Below are 13,740 nucleotides of genomic sequence, written 5' to 3' on the forward strand. Positions count from 1 at the left end.
CGCCATTAAAAGACAACAAGATGGGTATCATTTATAAGCAGTAGACTGGGGCAAAGCAGTTCTTTACAGCACTGGCTCTCAGACCATTTTGGCTCAGGATCCCTCATATATTCTTAAGATTTTTTTTAGTTTATTTATTTATTTATTTATTTATTTATTTATTTATTTATTGCAGGTCTGGGGATGAAACCCAGGGGCATTCAACCTCCGACCTACATGTGCCCTATTTTTTTTTTTAATTCTTTATTATGAAACTGGTCTCACTGAGTTGCAGAGTGCCTCACTAAGTATCTGAGGCTGTCCGCAAACCGTGACTCTCCGGTTTCAGCCTCCCAAATGTTGGGATTACAAGCATGTGCCACCATGCATGGCTCTTTTTATTTATTTATTTATTTATTTATTTATTTATTTATTTATTTTTGAAACAGGGTCTCACTGAGTTGCCATGGGTCTCACTAAGTAGCTGAGGCTGTCCACGAACTGTGATCCCCCAGTCTCCACCTCCCAAATGCTGGGATTACAAGGGTGCGCTACCACGCCCAACCCATTCTTAAGATTTTCTGAGGACTCCAAGGAGCTTTTGTTTCTGTGGCTTATATCTGTTTCTATTTACCATAATCAAAATTAAAACTGAAAAGTGATTTTGTGTGTATGTGTAGTACTGGGGATTGAACGCAGAGACATTCTACCTCTGAGCTACACTCCCAGCCCTAATTTACTTTTTAAATTTGAAACCATCTTATTAAGTTGCAGAGGACCTCACGAAGTTGCTGAGACTGGACTTGAACCTGCAATTCTCCTGTCTCAGCCTCCCATGTACGAGGATTACAGGCACGGGCTACCATGCCCAGTGAGAAGTGACTTTTAAATATATGAATTGGCTGCTGAACATGGTGGCACACACCTGTAATCTCTGTACTTGGGATACTGAGACAGGTTCAAGGCTAGCCTCAGCCATTTAGCAAAACCCACAGTAACTTAGAAAACCCTGTTTCAAAAATATAGAAAAGGGGGTTGGACTGAGGTGTACCCTGGAGGGAGAATACCCTTGGGTTCAGTCCTCAGTACAAAAAAAAATAGATAGGTGCATTTATCTAATTAAAACACAATTAATGAGCTCATTATATAGAACATTTCAAAAATAATAACTAGATTTTTCAAGCCTGGAATATTGTCATTGCTTTACATTTTTAAGAATTCTCTTGAATGCCTGGCTTTCATGAAGGACAGCTGAATTTTCAAAACTTCTTTAGCAGTCAGTCTGTCGTAAAATGTTCTGGTTGAAGCCTATGAAGAATGTGGACTCACATAGAATTACAGTTTGAAAAATTTTCACAATCTTTCACATAATTGAGATGCTTCTCTTTGATACTCTACCAAAGCATAATAAATAATAGTTCCTTAAAGGATAGTTGCAGTGTGGAGTTGGATGCCATGTCTATTTCATACTTTTTTTAATTGCAACCCAGTGTCGTAGTATGCTTTGGGAAAAGATCTGCCCTTGCACAATCTTGTAACAAATGACATTGGTCCTTCAGAAAATATTGGTTCACTGAGCTCTGCTGAACTTCCTAGAGCTCACCTACTGTATTACATGAGATTGAAAGAATTTGCGTTCAGTACTTTCACCACTAATTTCATTCGAAAATTGCTTAAGAATTGGAAAGCTATTATTAAGCTCATGGTGGTAGACACAAGAGAATTTCTGAAATTTTCGATGTTACTTGAAAGCTTAACTGTGATAATTTAGAACAAACACTGTTAATTGTTTTCCTTGCAGTGACTTTCTCACTCTGTTAACCTTTCAGAAAATATTTGCCACATATTCGAGTCTGAATAGCCATAATCTGTCAGTCTTCCTTTGACACAAGTGGCGATATTTGTATTTTGCAGTATGTATCTGGAGTGTTTTATGTACACTCCCCTTTTCACCACACACAATATGAAAAAAGGAATGGGTTGTTATTAAGAAAATTAAAGCCAGGCATAGCGGAGCATGTCTGTAATCCCAGTACTTGGGAGGCTGAGACAGTAGGACTGCAGGTTCGAAGACAGCCTCAGCTACTTAGCAAGACTTTCAGCAACCTAGCGAGACTGTTTTAAAACAAATAGTGAAAAAGGGGCGGAGGTGTCACTCAGAGGTAGAATGCCCCTGAGTTCAATCTCCAGTATCATACACACACAAAAGAAATAAAAACATAAAATTAAGGACTTTCACTATTCTATCAAAGCTATTCTCTTTATACTTTTATTGGTGCACTGTAATTATACAGACAGTGAGGTACAGTCATGCACACACACATGCGCACATGCACGGCATCTGCTGTGCTCTCCTCCAGGGCCCACTCCCTCCCCCTCCCCCTCCCCAAACATGTTAGTGAGATTGGAAGCGATACCTTCACAAATGAACATAGCATTATGCCAACTGTTTCCTTCATCAATTCTTTTTGTCGTCTCTACTTCTCTCCCCCAATCCCCTTCCGCTATTCTACTGGTTTCTCTCCCCGTTGTCTGAAGTCCAGGGGGACTGTCTCTTTTTTAAAACTTGTAGTGTATGGTGGTGGAAAATCCCCTATCATACTGTGTGGCATCAAGTGCCTTGGCTCCTCCTAAGGCACCAACAACACCGTTCCTTATTGTTGGTGATTTACTTATTGTTGATTGGTATGAGTGCAAATGCGAATGCAGTGCATAGTCAAATAACATCGAGGAGGCATTCTGAAAATAACTTTACTTCACAGGCCCTAAAAGAGTCTCAGATTCCTAAGGCCCATGGACTACACTTTGAGAACTAGGCTTAAAATGGAGCATACCCCTAGACCTTGGGCCTCTGGCATGCAGCCACTCACAACACACCTACTAGGCAGATCATTATGCGTATGTTTTATTGTGATCATTTTAGTATATCAATTCAACATATGCTTATATTTTCAAAAATTTCTTATTGGAATCTGAACTTTTAAAAACACGGAATTTTTCCCCAGGTTTTTTGTGATTATTCTCTGTGATATTTTAACAACCAGAGGTGCTCCAATAGTAATAGAGAGGTGTAGATTGATATTAAATTAATAGCATAAATTAAGAAGCCTATTACACTAGCATCTCCTGTTGGATTATTGAAATGTAATGCATGAGTGAAAAAGCAAAATAAATATTAATTCTTCATAAATAAAATTTTCTTTATCCAGGCAATGCTACAGCCACTCCCTCCTTCGTTGTGCTGTCAAAATATGATGTCCAAAGTTAACCATTCCTCAGCTGATAGGTGTTGGAAGGGAGGAAACTCTTCCCAGGTCAAAAATGTCACTAAGGATGACCCAGAAAGGGATCTTCTTCCTAGCCCTGTCAGGAATTACAGAAGTCAAGTACATGCAGAAAATACGCGACCAAATCCAGAATCACCAGAGACCATTTTGTACAGCACCGGGCCACAAAGGTATACATCGAAAAAGACAAAGGAAATCTTTAGCTCCCTGCCGAGTTGTCAGGAGGGACTGCTACAAGACAACCCCCAGATTTCTCCAGATGGATTAAGCAGTTCTGCTCTGGCAACTGCAGAAAGGAAGGAGATAGGTAACATCAAGGAGAGAAAGGATGAGCTGGAGGAAGAAGAACTCCAAGAGCTATTATCAAAACTCATGGATGCCTTCAATCTAGAAATCCCATCAGGTAAAGCTTTCATAATCAATAGGGATGGTAACAGCAAGGGATTCCAGCTTCCTTTTAAAACATTTGATTTTATAGCATTAGTCCAGGTACTACAAGTCATCTAGTCTATACAGAGTTCTGAATCTTTTGGCTCTCAGTAGCATCTCTGAATCTGATGCCTAGGAGTGACTAATTCATAGGGTTACTATGAGCATTAGTGGCAATAAACTAGGCAAGATTTTAGAATGGCACCTGGACATGGTAAGCGTCGAGTAAATGATTATTATTTTCTGATTGCAATCAATGATATCAGTAGCTCTTTAATCACATATAACCAGGCAGCCTGATATCACAATTTAAGAATAGAGAGAACAGAGCCAGGCATGGTGGCACATGCTTGTAATTGAAGTACTTGGGAGGCTGAGACAAGGATTGCAGGTTCAAAACCAGCCTCAGTAACTTAGTGAGGCCCTGTTTCGAATTAAAGGATAAAATAGGGCTGGGGATGTAGCTCAGAGGTAGCATGCCTCTGGGTTCAATTCCCAGTAACACACAAACCCATGCACGTGCACACGAGCACACACAAATACACACACACACACACACACACACACACACACACACACACAGGAATGAGGATGACAACAATGTGGCTGTCTTTTTTTTTCCTTTTTTTTTTTTTTTTTTTGCAGGTTTGGGGATGGACCCCAGGGGCATTTGACCTCCGAGCTACACCCCCTGCCCTGCTTTTTTTATTCTTTATTTTGAAACAGGGTCTCACTAAGTTGCAGAGGGCCTCTCTAAGTAGCTGAGGCTGTCCACTAACCGCAATCCTCTGGTCTCAGGCTCCCGAATGCTGGGATTCCAAGTGTGCGCCACCACGCCCAGCTAGATGGCCGTCTTTCTAAGGGAGAGCTAATAAGGTTTTCCATTTTCTAAGTATCATCATCATTATCCTCTTCATAAGCGATGAATCATTGCGAAAATGGTCTTAAAACTCTTTTACCAGTTGTTTCTTCTGTTTTGGAGTGACACCATCTTATGTCTAGATAGAATTTATATATTTCCTTTTGAGAAAGCCTAAGCTCTTGTGTGCTAGAGACTTGGGATGTATCTAGAGACTGTGGTAAAGTGAAGGAAAGCGTTCTCCTGTGTCTCTCGCCTGTGTTTCTGTGTCGGAGGAGATCTTCTCAAATTATGTCTAAGTTGGAGGCAGGAAATGCAGTTCAGTGGTAGAGCTGCTGCTTAGCATGTGTGAGGTCCTGGATTCAATGTAACACACACACACACACACACACACACACACACACACACACACACACTCGAATTCTTGAATTGCAGAAAGAAGAAGAAAAGAAGGAGGAGGAAGGAAGGAAGGAAAGAAAGGAGGGAAAGAAAAGAAGGAAAGAAAGAAAAGGAACAAAATTATTTTCTCACAGTCCTGTAGGCTGGGAGTCCAAGATTAACTCATTAAAACTGTATACCATAGTGCACAACTGTAATCCCCTTACTCAGAAGGTTAAAACAGGAAAATCATAGGTTTGAGGCCAGCCTCAGCAACTTAGCAAGACTCTGTTTAAAAATAAAAATTATGGCACAAGCTTGTAATCCCTGCACTTGGGAGGTTGAGACAGGAGGATTGCACAGGTTCGAAGCCAGCCTCAGCTACTTAGTGAGGCTCTCAGCAACTTAGTGAGACCCAGAAATATTCTGTTTCCAAATAGAATAAAAATAAAATAGGTCTGGGAGTATATCTCAGAGGTAGAAATCCTCTGGGTTCCACCCCCAGTACCACCAAAAAAATTAAATTAAATTAAATTAAAATTTAAAAGGGCTGGAGGTATACCAAAAAAAGGTATCAGCAGCACTGGTTTCTTCTGAGGCCTCTCTCTTTAGCTTGTTGATAGCCATCTTCCACCTGTGTCTTTATGTGGTCTACCCTCTGCACAGGTTTATGTCCAAATTTTCCCATTGTATGAAGATACCAATCATATTAGAGCAGGACCCATCCTAATGACTTTAACTTAATTACCTCTTTAAAGACTCTGTCTCTAAATATAGTCACAACTGAGGTACTGGAGTTAATATATACATTAAAAAGGAAACATATCAGTCTATGACAGTTGGAGAGTTATAAATTTGAAATGTAACAATTTTTATTTATACAGAATTTTGTAAAACCAGTGAATGAAGTTTATGTGGTGATTTAAAAAACTCTACAGTGATTGGAGTTACAGAGATGTCAGAGCATGCTCAGACTGAGACAAATAGGATTGGAACTCCTTGTGCCTGATTCTTAAACCAACACAAAATTCCATCTATGGTATTTCCATTTAAACATCTTTGCGGTCATGATGAGTATTAAAAGCAAAGTCAATATCCACTTGACCTTTTTTGAAAAAATTTCACATAAAAATTAAACTATAGAAGAGGCTTTTAATCTTTGACCTCGTTGTTTTTATTTATTTACTTGTTTGTTTTTTTAAATGAGCTGATGAAAGTTCCTAATTTCTAAAATACTTTGTTGGGTCAATCCTTACAAATGTAGGAGTTACGATGTACATTTTAGAATCATAATAGACTAGGTCTTCTGTTCCTAATTAGAAGATAATATCTCATAATTTGTCCAGTTTAATACTAAAAGTAAAGTACTCATGAATATTTTAAGTGACTTTATCAAGGGCTGTCTTTATAAATGTATTTATATCTGTCTATACATACATCATTATATCATTAAAAGAAAAATCACAAAAGTAGAATGTATTTTTTTTAATTTTTTTGTGGCACTGGGGATCAAACCCAGGGACATTCTCCCTCTGAGCTACAGCCCATTTTATTGTTTTATTTTTGAAACAGGGTCTCACTAAGTAGCTGAGGGTGGCCACAAACCGAGGTCCTCCTGTCTCAACCTCCCAAATACTGGGATTGCAAGGGTGTGCCACCACACCCAGCGAGTAGGAAGTATTTTAAAATCAGATGATGCGATAATGTATAAATATGCAATTAATATTATCTGATCTTATAGAAAGTATAGAAATATTCCCCAAATAATCACCTCTGTTTTAATTTATAATCTCAATAGAACCATTGAGGATGCTTCTATAAGAAGTATGGTTTATTATATAAAAATGCTTACTACATTAGCGGGAAATGCTTTTTTGTTATCATAGCAATCTCTACTTGTGAAGATTCAATAAATGCTAAAATGCTAATATATATATATTTTTTTAATTTATTTTATTGGTGTACTGTATTCATACATCATAGTGGGATACAAACTTTTGTAGACATACATGCACACATCCCCAGTCAGCCCCCACCCGATCCCCACCCCATTCCCTCCCCACCCCTCCTTCCCATGCTTGGCTTAGTGGTTGACATCTAGTATTATAGCAATTTATCCAAAATTAAAAATGATAATCTCACATAACAGTTTCATTTGTCTGATACCAAGCTTTTGACGACTTAAAGATAACATTTCAATATTTCTTTTTGCTTTCTTTCTTACCAGAGATTTTTTTTTCTATTTTTTTAGGTGAAACTATCATATATTTATATATTTATTTTTCAGAAAAAAAAATCTATCCTAATATGGAATATGGATTCTAGATACCCAAAACGATATTGAAAAAGAACAAAGCTAGAAGATATATATTTTCTGATTTCAAACCATATAAAGCTACAATTATTGAAACAGTGTAGTACTGTTCTAAAGGCAGATATATAAACCATTGGAGTTAAATACAAGCCTAGAGCTAAATTCTTCCCTATATTATCAAGTTATTTTTGACAAAGTTTCCACGAACATTTGGTGGTGGAAATAATAATCTTTTAACTAAATATTGTTGAAAAATAATAATTACATGGAAAAGAATAAAATTGGACCCTTACCTAATCCCATATACAAGTATTAACTCAAAATAGATAAAAGACCTAAATATAAGTCTTAAGACTATAAACTTTTAGAAGAAAATCGGGGTCATAAAGCCTCACAACATTGAAATTGGCAGTGATTTCTTGGATATGATTTCAATGGCACAGGCAACAGAAGAGTATACAAACTCCCTAAAAAATAAAAAAGATATTGTATATCCAAAGACAATGTAAACAGAGTTAAAAGTTACTAATAGAATTGGATAAAATATTTCCAATTGCTGTATCTGAAGGTATATTAATATTCCAACTAGAAATCCTAAAAATTAACAACAATAAAGGCAAACAATACAATTTAGAGATAGGTAAAAGACTAACATAAATAATGAATCTCCACAGATAACCAATCTTAGTTGTCTGTTGGATGGAAAATCTTGTTTCTCTGGTTCTGGTGTGTGTTAACTATTTCTTCTTTGTAGTTAATCTCTTTGAGTATTTTCTCTAGCACTGGTTTTGAAGACATAAATTCCTTCAGTTTCTGTTTGTCATGGAAGCTTCTTATTTTTCCATCTAATTTGATAGAAAGTTTTGCTGGGTAGAAAATTTTTGGCTGGAAGTTATTTTCTTTCAGAGTTTGGAATATGTTACTCTAAGCCCTTCTGGCTCTCATGACTTGGTTTGGGAAGTCTGGAGTGACTCTAATTGGTTTGCCTCTGAATGTCACTTGGCCCTTTGTTTTTGTTGCCTTTAAGATTCTCTGCTTGGCTTCCACAGTGGTCATTTTGACAATTATGTGGCGTGGGGATCCTCTTCTCCGATCCTGTCTAAAGGGAGTTCTATAAGTTTCCTGGATCTGTGTATCAACTTCTTGGTCTATGTTTGGAAAATTTTCTGCTATTACTTCCTTGAAGAGATTGTTTATCCCTTTGGTATCACTTTATTTTCCCTCCTCTATTCCAATTATCCTTAGGTTAGCTCTCTTAAAATGGGCCCATATTTCTTCAATGTCAGATTCCTGCTGTTGGATTTTTTTTCTAGATTAAAAACTATGCGTTCATTTTTGGAATGATCATCTTCTAAGAGCAAGATTCTGTTCTCCATGTGGTCTAATCGGTTGTTTGTGCTTTGAATTGAGGCCTTTACTTCATTAATTGCATCCTTTATCTCTTTTTGGCTCTCTCTGAGTTCTTTTCGAAGCACCTCTATTATTTCTACAGTTATTTTCCTGATTTGATCTTCTAGAAATCTCTGATTTTCTGTTTTATCGGGTTCTGATGTTGTGGGTTTGTGGGCATTCATTGCTCCAGTGTTATTCCTCTTTCCCATAATTTCGGAAGTTTGTGCCTTCTCTGGGTTCTTCCCTTGGGTCACTACGACTTCACTTAAGGTGCTCTGGATCTCGAGTCTGTAGTATCTCAGACCCCACTACTCCTTTACTGGGTTGTATCACAGAGTCTCCGACCCAGGGAATCGATAGAGGCTGCTTTAAACTATAGGGGGTGCCAGGTTGCACGTTCTCATATGGTGTGATATCTCTGCCACCGCCACTCCCCCACTGGGTCAAGTCCCAGGAAGTACAGTACTGGGATTTCTCCTCTGTGGCCCGCAATTTGACTCACTGTTCTTGAGTTCGCAGATGTAGCTGTACTGGACTCGTTGAATTCGCTGCTGCTGCCGCCGGTGGCAATATGGCGCCACTGCTACGCCCTCGGCCATGAGGCTGGCTTATTTCTTCTTGGTTTTGAATTCCACTCTGAGTTCTTGCAGCGTGTGCTGAGCTCAGCCACTGGGAGCTTTAGATGTTCCCTGCGCTGAAAAATCCCACCCGGCTGTTCCACAGCGGCTCACCTCGGCTTGCTGTAGCCGCCCGTTGAACTCGCCGCTGCCGCCGGCAGTATGGCGCTGCTGCCGCGTCCTCGGGTGTGAGTCCAGTGTATCTCCTCTGTCGCTCTGAGCTCTGTTCTCAGACCGCTTTCTTTCTGGAGCCTGGTGATTTTTTTGTTTCTCTGGTGATGGTGTTTTCTGGCTATGAAAGGCGCTGATTTTGTGGTAATGGAGATTGGTTGTTCTTTTTTTTTTTTTTTTTTTTTTGCGGGTCTGGGGATGGAACCCAGGGCCATTTGACCTCCGAGCTATAACCCCTGCCTTATTTTTTATTCTTTATTTTTGAAACGGGGTCTCACTAAGTTGCACAGGGCCTCAATAAGTAGCTGAGGCTGTCCACAAACCACAATCCTCCAGTCTCTGCCTCCCAAATGCTGGGATTACAAGCGTGCGCCACCATGCCTGGCTCTAATACTAATTTTTAAGATTTAAATGGGCAGTCATTTAGTTTGTATTAGTCTTAATTATTTGAAGTCTATATACATACAGCATGAGAATTTATGTTAATCTTCATGGCAGCTATTTTATGTGATTTATTACTCCTCACTCAAATATTTCTAATTAAGTTTGGATTCTTATTAAATTTGATAATAAACATGAGCCTGTCAGCATCAACTCCATCAAGCCAATGGCAATACGAATTATAAAAGTACACTCCAAGCCTGGCATCATGGTTCGTACCTGGAATCCCAGTACTTGGAAGCCTGAGACAGAAGGATCTCAGGTAGCTGGGCATGGTGGCACATACTTGTAATCTCAGCATTCAGGAGGCAGAGACCTGAGGATCACCTCAGCTCCTTAGTGAGGCCCTTCACAACTCACTGAGACCCTGTTTCAAAAATAAAAAAGACTAAGATTAGGGCAGGGGTGTAGCTCAGAGGTACAATGCCCTTGGGTTTCATCCCTTGTACTGAAAAAAAAAAAAAGATCTCACATTCAAGGCCAGCCTCAGAAACTCAGTGAGGCCCTCAGCAACTTAGTTTGTCACTGTTTCAAAATCAAAAATAATATAGGGCTGGGAGTATAGCTCAGAACACTCCTGTGTTCAATTCCCAGTATCTATCTATCTATCATCTATCTATCTATCTATCTATCTATCTATCTATCATCTATCTATCTATCATCTATCTATTTATCTAATATCTATTATTTATCATCTCTCTTTCTCTCTCTCTCTCTCTCTCTCTCTCTCTCTCTCTCTCTCTCACACACACACACACACACATACACACACACACCACAGTTTTCACATCATCTATGCATGCATACCAAAATTATACCAAGTTTTATTAGAGCCAGAAGTGTGACTACCACTGATGAAGATGTCAAAAATGAAACCAGCTAAATTACCTTTGTTTGCTTCTATATTTATCATCGCAGCATCAGACAAGAGTGGGAAGTTTCCAATCACTTTACTGCCCCAGATTTTTTTAATTTAAAGATTGTTGGGAATGTTAGAAATATCAACCATTTTTAAGATTTGCCCAGACAGAGTGTCAATATATTCACCCAGTGTGGTGATTATCTAAATATTTGACTGCTTTTTTGGGCTGAAGCTTTGCTAAGATACCACCACATTTTCTATTATTTTTCTTGAGGGGGGCAGTCACTGACACTAACTAGAGTCATTCAATATCAAGATCTAGGATAAGAGGATTTCAAGAGATACTGAGAGCTCAATGGAAAAGAGAAAGTTATGTGTAAGGAGTTCCCCAAACCTCTTTAAGTTATGAATGTTGGGTTGAAAATCAGTAGCAAACAATTTGGTCAAAACTTGTATCAAAGAAACTGAATTTGAAAAAATGTTTAATACTCTACTCCTGCAGTGAGAGAAAAGGTCACAGTCCTCTGGTTTTCCTGTTTCATTAAATAGCTTTTCTTCCATCTAAGAGTGAAACTTTCTCTGTACATTTCCTAAATTATTTTCCTAGCTTCTCTCTCATTTCTTTTCACCATCCATTTGCCATTTTTGTTTCAGTAATGAGAAGGGAAGACTGGGGAGTAGGGTGGCACAATTAGAGGGGAAGGTTTGAAAAGATGGTGGTTTGGACCAGAAAGAAAGCAAAAAAAATTTTTTTGAACTTCTATGAAATATAAATTCTCAACAAACTAGTGATAAAGGGAAATTATCTCAACATAATTAAATCCATATATGAAAAGCCCACAGCTAATATTATGCTGAAGGTAAAAAAAAATAGAAAATGTTTCCTTTAAGATAAAAAACAAAAGAAGGATGCCCATTCTCATCACTTTTATTATACATGGTGCTAGAAGTCATAGCTGGAGTAATTAGGCAATAAAATAAATGCAAGCATTAAAATCAGAAAAGAAGTAGTAAAGTGATCTCTTTTGCAGAGGAAGGATGGGTATGGGATTATTTCTGGCCCTTTATTCCCCATCTGGAATCATCCCTTCAAACTATTATTTTAAATGAAATTTCACATTGAGAAGATTCTGGAGAAATAAAGATCAGGGCTTTAATAAACTCAGGAGAGAAAAGTTCAACCCTATACCTTTATTGAATTTGTTTAAAAGGAGATCTCAAATGTCTCCTGAGAGTCTTAGAGTATTTATTCATATATAATCATTCCGAATCTTTCATCCTATATTTCCTATCATATATATGTATGAAAAGTAGAATTATTTGATGATATCCAGAAAAAAAGTATCTAGTTGGTTTATCATGCATTTATTTATTTATTTATTCTACAAAGACTCATCAAGCATTTACTGTGTGCTAAGCACTGTGCTTGGCTCTGGGTATTTGTGGAGTGAAGATTATATTTTTAAACATTCTGGCATTGTGTGAAGAGTAGCTTGGAGGAAGGCACAGGGTTGGCCAAGAGATCAGGTAAGAGTCTATTGTAGTATAGGCAAGGGTGGTGGTGTCGGTCTAGATAGATGGTGATATTTTATTGTAATGGGGCAAGATGGGAAGACTGATAAAGGATCAGCAAAATCAAGAATTCTATGTTAAGCATATTAGGTGTGAGTTGCCTGAGAAATACTCAAGTAGAGATGTCAGAGAGGCAATCAACATGTGCATTGTGGAGCTCAAGGAAGAGGTCTAAACTCAGTAAATCTTTAATACCTGTTGGTGTGCTCAGTTAATTATTGTTGTAAGGAAGACAAGGGCTTTGTAGTTCAGTTTCCTGGAAGAGTAGTCATAAAGTAGATGCCTTAGTACTTTTTTAATCTCTACAGCCATCTTTCTGATGACCTTTTCTCACATCCCTGAATTATTTAGGGACCAGATAGATTTTTAATTACATTAAAGTGAATTATTTTACCATTGTGATTTTTACTGGACTCAACTTCACAGGAACACTATCTAACATCCCATTAGGTCTTCATCTGTGTGCTTTATTAATTCAATCTTATATATATATTGAGTTCCAAGTGTATGCCATCTTGGCTGTTTTTATTTCATAACAGGGTCTTCCTAAGTTGCTGAGATACATAATTTTGGCTATTCTTTTTAACATTTCAAGGGACTGGAGCTTAAAAAAAAACAAACAGTAACAAGAAAAATTTAATATTATCTAGGAACTTAATACAGGTCCAAATTCTCAGGCTTGTTCCAGATAGACTGACTCACAACTGTTTTAACCTGTTTTAACACCCTCCAGGTTATTCTGGTATACACTAGAATTTGAAAACCCTGGAGTGGGCTTTCTGAAGCCTCAGATTTGTGACAGGAACCATGAAAATATGCATCTTCAAAACTCACAATCTAGTTAGATTAGTAGTATTGATCATGGTAAACACTGGCCATCTTATTTGTTAACTAGCTTAGGGAAAGAGCACTGTCCCCAGAGATTGAGAAAAGATGAGTTCCATTCCTTCCATGTGTGAGAACGTTATCCAGATCAGCCTGAGAACCTCTAGGCCTGTGTTTCTGAAGACTCTCCTGTTCCTTGATTTCAGGTCCTCAGTCTCCAGTGAACACGGACCTGTTTGGTGGAGCCGAGCGGGTGTGCAGGGCTTTCTCTGCCCTGGTGGATCAAATCACTTTGCCCAACTTGAAGTGAAAAGGAGTTCAGGCTCACAGGTCCCTTGGTGCGATGATAAAGTGCAATTTCAACATTAGAAATAAAAAACATTAAGTCTTCTACCTCTCTCTCAATAACTGGTGTGAACTGTAGAGAAAAGAAATTTTATGTTTTAAGTCTCCTTACTCGTGTATCTTACGTCTTCAGTTCAGAGTAAAGCCTTGAGGGTGAGGAGTGGAGGACAAAGAAAAATGTAGCAGCAGAATCAAATCCAGGGATGATCAGAGAACTTCGATCAGAGAACCATTCTTCCTTTGAATATTTTGGAAGTAATAGTCAAGTG

The 13,740-nt window shown here is 38.2% G+C and overlaps 1 protein-coding gene across 1 annotated transcript in view; it reads left to right on the top strand.

Moving 5' to 3' along the window:
• DYTN (dystrotelin) overlaps nt 1-13,436 on the top strand; it is a gene marked incomplete at both ends in the record, with an annotated part of 54,737 nt that extends 41,301 nt beyond the window's left edge. Inside the window, 2 exons of the mRNA XM_080689341.1 lie at nt 3,189-3,669; nt 13,333-13,436. Coding sequence (XP_080545467.1) covers nt 3,189-3,669; nt 13,333-13,436 — 585 coding nt within the window. The remainder of the gene's footprint in view (nt 1-3,188; nt 3,670-13,332) is intronic.
• Between the last annotated feature and the right edge of the window lie 304 nt (nt 13,437-13,740).

The sequence above is a fragment of the Muscardinus avellanarius genome, assembly GCF_963383645.1.
Source record: "Muscardinus avellanarius genome assembly, chromosome: 2".
NCBI lineage: Eukaryota > Metazoa > Chordata > Mammalia > Rodentia > Gliridae > Muscardinus > Muscardinus avellanarius.